At 44.0% G+C, this 8,344-nt stretch overlaps 1 protein-coding gene across 3 annotated transcripts in view; it reads left to right on the top strand.

Annotated features, from left to right (window-relative positions):
- Positions 1–8,344, top strand: part of Racgap1 (Rac GTPase activating protein 1) — a 31,487-nt gene that overhangs the window by 13,490 nt on the left and 9,653 nt on the right. For all 3 annotated transcript variants that reach the window (XM_021217351.1, XM_021217350.1, XM_029548216.1), the window contains 6 exons: positions 1,101–1,237; positions 2,713–2,782; positions 4,410–4,463; positions 6,311–6,391; positions 6,922–7,039; positions 7,881–8,011. In XM_021217351.1, the coding sequence (XP_021073010.1) occupies positions 1,101–1,237; positions 2,713–2,782; positions 4,410–4,463; positions 6,311–6,391; positions 6,922–7,039; positions 7,881–8,011 (591 nt within the window). The remainder of the gene's footprint in view (positions 1–1,100; positions 1,238–2,712; positions 2,783–4,409; positions 4,464–6,310; positions 6,392–6,921; positions 7,040–7,880; positions 8,012–8,344) is intronic.

The following is an 8,344-nucleotide window of genomic DNA, read 5'->3' as shown; positions in this document are numbered from 1 at the left end:
AGACAGCTACAGTGTACTTACATATAATAAGTAAATCTTTAAAAGAAAAAATCTCGTTACGGATGGTTGTGAGCCACCATGTGGTGCTGGGATTTGAACTCCGAGTCTTTGGAAGAGCAGTCGGTGCTCTTAACCTCTGAGCCATCTCTCTACCCCATAAATAAATCTAAGAAAGAAAGAAAAAAAGAAAGAAAGAAAGAAAGAAAGAAAGAAAGAAAGAAAGAAAGAAAGAAAGAGAGAGAGAGAAAGAATGTACTCGATTTAAAAAAACAAACAAAAACCCAACAATTTATTTGCTATTCTGTAGGTGTGGGTGTGTATCCTTTGAGACAGGGTTCTACTAGATAATCCCTGATGGCCTTAAACTCAGGGGCGATACTCCTGTCTCTGCTTCCTGAATAACGGGTTTAGTGGTGCATGCCACCATGCCCAGCCTATATTGTTTACTATGAATTCAAAGAATATTGCTCTCCTTTTATGAATTGGTGGCACTGGCCCTTTTCGTCACGGCTGTCTAGCACAGGGTAAAGGGTTGGATGTAGTCATAGTCGAGCAGTGTGACCGGAAGACAGTGTGTTGTCTTGGTGTGTCAAAGTGGGTCATGGTACAGTGGAGAGTGTTAGTCAAGGAAATTAATCCATCTTAGCTCAGTGTAGATGCCTCAGGACGCCCAGGCTGTCTGCATTACAGCTTTGTGTCTATTTTAAGGTATTTTGTTCCAACATGTAGAGAGAAATATGCGTCTGCCTTCTTTGATCCATAAAAGAAGCCAATAATTGTTCTGATAAAGACAACACTTTAAATATTTCTGCTCTGTGAGATCTGTTCTAGAGCTCTCATTCTAGATCACTCTCCTTGGCTTAGCAGTTTAATCTAAAGGTCTCATAGTGGCAATCTCGCTGTTCTATATGGGGTTGTTCTTACTCATCAGAAGCTGGCCACAGTCTGGGCTTGATGTGAATTAATATTCTATTGCTGTAATGCCTTCCTGAAGGCCCATTTGCATAATGTATTTTAATGTCTTGTGCCTATCCCATAAATTTGAGGTGAAGCTTTTTTCTCTGGCTGGTTGTGATGTTTCACTTTGCTTTGGTCTATAGGAACAACAGATTCAGCTGATTCGAGACATACTCATGTGTGACACATCTGGCAGTATTCAGCTGAGCGAGGAACAAAAATCAGCTCTGGCTTTTCTCAACCGAGGCCAAGCATCCAGTGGCCACGCCGGCAACAATAGGTGGGGGACTGCATCTGTTGTTATCTGATCACTGCTGCACAGCTGTCAGAAGTCCACTGCTTCCTTCGACAAAGCAGAAAGAGCCTCAGGGGAGGGCGGCTGGGGAAGGTGAGGGAGGGAGGCCAAAAACCCACCCCCCATTTGCTTGTCTTTTAAGCTTTGCTTAGGGTGTTGTCTCACTATGGGTACAGTTTTGATGCTGGTGTTAAATCACACATCAATAACTACTCCTGTTCAATAACTAAGGACCGAGAAGGTGAAAACGGCTGTTCAACAATACTTGCACTGTTTATTCTCTGGGGAGCTCTTGCAGCTGCTGGGAGCTAAGACCAGACAATCATTTTGGTTCCACAGTCACTAGAGCAGTTGCCGCCAGGCTTTGGATGTAATACTTCCTGCACAGTAGATAGGAAGAGGCTTGTGCCCTCGGAGTTCCTTGTTTTGTAGGCTGGTTGGTCCGCGGGGGATCTGATTTTGTGTGGTGAGGGAGACAGGGCCTTAGGGAGTGCCCTGCCTTTCTCTTCCTCCTGAATGCTGGGTTAGAGCTTTGATGCCGCTGCCCAACTCACTCGGAATCTGTAACTAGGAAAGTATATGATTCTCATTTCTTTTTTTCCTTTCTTTTCTTTTTTTTTCCTTTTTTTTCTTAAGATTAAAAATATGAGTATGGGTGAGGGTAAGCCATATGTGCAGGGTGCCCTGAAAACCAGAAGAAGGTACTGAGTCTCTGGAGCAAGGGCTAGAGAAGATTAAAGCTTCCAGGGACTGAGCTCCATCCAATCCTGGAAGAATAGTATGTGCTCTTCATCACTGAGCTTCTCTTAGCCCCACCCCAACCCAGCCTGTATTTTGAGGCGAGGTCTTTCATATCCCAGGCTGGCTTTGAACTTCTGATTCTCTGCCTGTACATCGAAAATGCTACAATTACCTGCATGAACCCTTATCTCCAGCTTGGGCTTACTATCTTCAAAAGCCAATGCTGGGGCTGGGGGTAGGCCCAGAAAAAACAGAGTCCCAAAACCTTGAAAACTGGGCCTAGAGTTACACATTTGTGATCCCAGCACTAGGGAAGCTGAAAATTATCTCCTGGGACAATAGAAGTTCATGGGCAGCCTGGGCTAGAGGCCTTGTCTCAGACAAAACAACAACACAACTCAGAAGCCCAGTGCTGGGTAATACTTATTTGTAGGCAGCAGCAGCCATGCCTAGAATCAGATTGAACCTCAGCCTGCATCCTTATAGTACACACTCAGCAAGAAAAGCCCCATGGGCCTGGCTGTAGTACTCTCTGAGCTGGTCTGCCCTCATGCTGCTCCATGGAGCCCGTGGAGGGAGGCTCCCTGCAGCTCAGGCTTCAGCTGTGCCCTCTGGGAGCTCGCTCACTCCTATTACATGACCAGTGGGACTTTCAGGTGCTGGTGGCTTTTATGTCTGATGGTGTTCTGTGTCTAACACTGTTACTGTTTTTAATCCAGACTGTCAACGATTGATGAATCTGGTTCCATTTTATCAGATATCAGCTTTGACAAGACTGATGAATCACTGGTAATAAACATTTGATTTCTAGAGTTATCTACTTTTGTTAACCTGCTCCTGCAGGAGCATCTCTGGCCCTGTCCTTGGCTATCCTTTTCGACGGTTGTATTAGTTGATTTGTTACAGACTCTGAGCTAGTAATTTAAAATATAAATCCACACAAGATCTAAGATACTGACTTAAATACTTAGTTTCTGGAGTAAGAATGTGAAATTCAGGATTTGCTTTGAGGTTGAAGATCTCTGAAGGGTTTTGGGGAGGAACCTGTAGTAATTGATTATGTCTTGACTTGTTAAAGCCCTAGAAATTAGCAAGCTTGACCAGGCAAGGTGTTTTACTTTAAATTTTTGGGATAGGGTCTCAAGTAGTGTGTGTGTGTGTGTGTGTGTGTGTGTGTGTGTGTGTCCTGGCGCTTACCATGTAGACACGGGGAAGGCTTATTTGCTGCTACTGAGGTGAAAAGATTTATCTTATGTCCAAATTTGTCTGGTTCTTGAGGAAGGCTTGGCCATCCTTCACATTCTTAAAAGGAAACTAAAGCCCTTAACTTCATCTAGATGGGTGTGATTTAAATGGGCAGCATATTAAGCAATTAAGCAATGGTTTGCTACATTTAAACATGTTACCTTTTGTGGGCCGCAGACCTGGTGGAGTTTCTGTATAAAAGGTAATATTTCATTTTAGTCTTTAATGTTGAGGAGACTGGTAGTCCACTAGTAATTTATCATTTCTGTGAAAGGCTGAAACCCTGCAAACAAAACAAAGCACGGGAAATTGTTAGTATTTGTCTTTTTGATGGAAAAGCAGATAGCAGGTACTTATTACATGCCTAGTAGTGTTTTTGCTTGTTCAACCAGAGAAGCAGATGTCCATTTTAAGGTTATAAATATTAGGCAGCCACCTTCTAAAATACGGAATGTTGCAGGACAGGTCTTAGGTATATAATCAAACCTCAGGTGCTTTCTGAGGAAAGCCTCTGCTTGTCAGATGTTAAAACTGGAGCTGATCAACCCATAGCCAGATGGCTTGACTGTGAATTGGGGAAGTGCAGTCCTGTGGAGCCACTGTTTGTTCTTGATGTTTCTAGGAACTGTGATTTTAGGAGTAACCAGGAGTAAAGGAATCATGGGTAGATACTAAACTGAAGACCACTGATTACAGTAATGGAGGTGAAACTAGACTGTGGTAAAAAGCATTCAAGGGTTTACTTGCTCTTAGGACCACGGAAGAGGGGCACTGAGGGTTATATAAGTTAAGCTAACTTTTTAAGCAACACAGTTGACAGTAACAATCACTTGAGGAAAGAGTCACATCTCACATGGTCAGTACAATTTCTTCTATTCTCTAAGTTCTAAAACTAATTAGAGAAGTAATGAGCAGTAGAGACGCAAGCTCCTGAAGTGATCACGGTGGGAGCTGACTCTCTGACCTTCCCGTCTCTGCGGCATTGCTTCCTGATTCTCTTACTGTTGCTTCAATATTTGAAGGAAGCCTGTTAACTGCAGCTTTGGAACAAATGCCAGAGACCTTCATTCCCCTCTCTCAGGGCTCTAAGTTAGCTAGTCTGACTTGTTTGCGTAGGATTTATGAGTGACCTAACCAATGGAAGAGACTAACATAGTCTAATTGCCAACAGGACTGGGATTCTTCTTTGGTGAAGAATTTCAAAATGAAGAAACGAGAGAAGAGGGTATGTATGTCCTTGTTGCTCCTGCCCCAGTGGGGCTTGAATGTACAGCTAGTGCACTCACTGTATCCTCACCAAGTGCCAGGTTGTCCTTAGCGCCTGTGTGACCAAGCTTTGATTGCAACCCTTCTGCCTCAGCCTTCCAGGTGGCCAGAATATAAGCTTTTGCCATCAGGCTCAGAAGTTTAGATGTTTTACATTTTATAAAATAAGAGGGTTTTTTTGTTTTGTTTTGTTTGGTTCGTTTGAGTTTTTTTTTTTTTTGCCTGACATCATGTCCCACACTGTGATCCTAACATTAAGAAAGCTGAGTCAGAAAGATCGTAATTTGAGGCCTCTTATTAATATGAGACCAGGCTGAACTACATTTGGATATCCTATTTTAAAACAGTACCACAGGCCTGAGAGACGGCTTGCAGTTAGAAGCACTTGATGCTCTTGTAGAGGACCTGGATGGAGTTCCCACATGGTGACTGACAAAGGTCTGACACCCCAGTTTCAGAGGATCCAACGCCTTTAGTAGTAGCCTCTGTGCGCTATAGCCATGCATTGGTATGCACACATGCATGTAGGCTAATACACATGCATATAGTATCAACATAACCATGAAGAGAAAAACCAACCAGCAAAAATCCCCATTGGTAATAGTTTTTCTTTTGGGGAAATTCGCATACAAAACTGACACATCTCTAGACATTGTTAAACAAGACAAAATGTAGGTCAGCTGTGGTAGTGCCTGTGCTTAATCCAGGCAGAGGCAGGTGGATTTAGCACAGCCTAGTCTTTGTATTTATTACTGTTGTGTGTGTGATGTGGCCATGTAAGTGCAAGCACTTGCACACTTACCTCAGTGCGTTTGGGGTGCTCCTCCAAGCCTCCTCAGTGTGTGTGGGGTGCTCCTTTCCAAGATTCCTCAGTGCATGTGGGTGCTCCTCTCCAGGCCTCCTCAGTGCATGTGGGTGCTCCTCTCCAAGATTCCTCAGTGCATGTGGGTGCTCCTCTCCAAGATTCCTCAGTGCATGTGGGTGCTCCTCTCCAGGCCTCCTCAGTGTGTGTGGGTGCTCCTCTCCAAGATTTCTCAGTGCATGTGGGTGCTTCTCTCCAAGATTCCTCAGTGCATGTGGGTGCTCCTCTCCAAGCTTCCTCAGTGCATGTGGGTGCTCCTCTCCAAGATTCCTCAGTGCATGTGGGTGCTCCTCTCCAAGCCTCCTCAGTGCGTGTAGGTGCTCCTCTCCAAGATTTCTCAGTGCATGTGGGTGCTCCTCTTCAAGATTTTTCAGTGCATGTGGGTGCTCTTCTCCAAGCCTCTGTGGGTTCTGGGAATTGAACTCAGGTCCTCAGGCTTGCACAGTAAGCACCTTTGCCCACTGAGCCATCTCACGAAGTAGTGACTCAGGGCAAGATCCTACTTTATTTTATGGAACTGGGCTATATCTTCATATAGTAAGAAACGGTATATTTGAGTTTGTTTTGAGTTGTCATGTGAATTTTTTATGCAGGCATTTTGTGCTCTAATGTATGCTTCAGAAGCAGTGTGTGCATAATGGGATATGGAGATCTATTTGTGCTGATGTGCTTAGCGTATTTGATGTGTTTCCAAAGACTTCGTGTCCTTAGATAAGATTACAGTTCTACTTTTTCTGATTCTGTATCAAAAGCTTGTGTCTTTTTTTCTATAGCTCTGAAAGCATTTTTGTGTTTGTTTAACAAATGGGCCATGAGAAAGAGCACATTGTTATTTATTGTAGCCCTGGTTCTTAGAACTTGCATGTAGTTGTCTGATAGGATTATTGTGTTTTCTGGGTTTCAGTTCTACTTGACACTGAAGTTTGCTCTTATTCCTTCTCCAGCGCTCCAACAGTAGACAGTTCATTGACGGCCCTCCTGGACCTGTGAAGAAAACGTGTTCCATTGGCTCTACGGTAGACCAGGTAAGAGGGGTTGGGGCCAGAGAACTGGGGTCCTAAACACACCAGGAGTTGAGCGCCTCTGCACGGTGTGGGAACAGCCGGTATTATTACTGCAGGGTTACTGGAGGGAAGTTAGATAGTTGTTCTGTGTAGTGAGACCTTTATTGCCCATGTGAGGGGACTTGGAGCTGTCAGCTAAGCTGGGCATGATGTTGCACGCCTTTAATCCCAGCACTTGGAGACCTACACAGGTAGATCTCTGCGAGTCTGAGGCCAATTTGGTCTAACATCGTTCCAGGACAGCCAGAGCTACAATACAAAGCAAGAATCTATCTCAAGACAAACAAGAAAAAAAGTCAGGACTGTCAGCTGTAGGTCTGATTGTCTTTTGCTGTATCTGTATGCCTGCAGTGTATGAGTTTTCAGCTTATGGACTTAGGGCTGGAATGTAAATCTTACTTGGGATTTGGGAATTTTTACCTATTGGAAAATACCTGTATAGAAACAAAGTTAGTATGTTTATCTTTCTTTCATTATGGGTTTTCTTTCAGGCAAATGAATCAATAGTTGCAAAAACTACAGTGACTGTTCCCAGTGATGGGGGACCCATTGAAGCTGTGTCTACTATTGAGACATTGCCATCCTGGCCCAGGAGTCGAGGGAAATCAGGTCTGATGGACTTTTAGCTACATTTCCTCCTTACCGCCACAGAACTGACTGGTGGCATGCCACTATAAGCTGAGACAGGGAATTGGTAATTGGTGGGTAGCCTAGGCTTCATATTGACTTCAAGGCCAGTCCTTGCATATATAGTGAGACCAAAGCCAGCTGCTTTTATAGAAGGAAGACATAGGTTTAGTTCCTAGCACCCAGAGGGTGGCTTACAATCATCTGTAACTCCAGACCTAAGGAATCTGATGCACCCTTCTGGTTTCCTTAGGCACTACATTATACTTGTGGTATACAGATTCATTCAGACATGCACTCATACACATAAATAATAAAAGTCTCAACAAAAAAAAAAAGTAAGAAGAGAAAAAAGAAAAGCCAACTGGGGTCCTAAACACACCAGGAGTTCAGTGTACATCTTGTACCTGAAAATGAGTTGAGCCACCTAGGTTCTGAGATAGGTAAAACAATCATGTTTGAGGCTAGCCTTGGCTACCGAAACCAAACATAAATAAATAAAACACTGGTTAAAATTGAGAGTTGGTTTCTGAGAAGCCTCTTGAGAGAGGATGTGCTGGGGTGGGGGGGATTCTCACTGTCTGCCTGATGCTGCCGGGAGGTTCCTGTGTTGCTCTTTACTTCTAGGGGCCGGCCAGGCTGAGTGCACTAGTGAAGAATTGTAGCTTTTCTTGGAAACTGTGTGTGTGTGTGTGTGTGTGTGTGTGTGTGTGTGTATTTGCTACTACCAGTTATATTAAAAGAAGTTAAAAAGAGAAAATGGGATTAAAATTGGTAAGATGAACATTTTTATGACAAAAGTTTAAATGTGGTCTTTTTCTAGGTCCTTTACAAGCTGTGAACAGTGACTCTGCTCTGAACAGCAGGCCACTGGAGCCAAGAACTGACACAGACAATTTGGGCACGCCTCAGAATACTGGAGGCATGCGCTTGCACGACTTTGTCTCAAAGACGGTAAGTCTGACATGGTTTCATTTCCCCTGAGGCAATTAGTGTGGTTTTGGAGACAGGTTCATTGTTTTGTAGCCCAGGTTGGCCTGTAGCTCTGTTGTACCTTCTGCTTTGGCCTCTGCATGCCTGGATTGTAGCACCTTCTCACCTCTCCTGTTTATGGTTTGTTTGTTTGTTTGTTTGTTTTTTGGTTTTTTCAAGACAGGGTTTCTCCCTGGTTTCTCCCTGGTTTCTTCCAGGTATCGCCCTGGCTGTCCTGGAACTCACTCTGTAGACCAGGCTGGCCTCGAACTCAGAAATCCGCCTGCCTCTGCCTCCCGAGTGCTGGGATTAAAG

Source organism: Mus pahari, chromosome 17 (genome assembly GCF_900095145.1).
Source record: "Mus pahari chromosome 17, PAHARI_EIJ_v1.1, whole genome shotgun sequence".
NCBI classification, from domain to species: Eukaryota; Metazoa; Chordata; class Mammalia; order Rodentia; family Muridae; genus Mus; species Mus pahari.
This window is presented reverse-complemented; position numbering and strand designations above follow the sequence as displayed.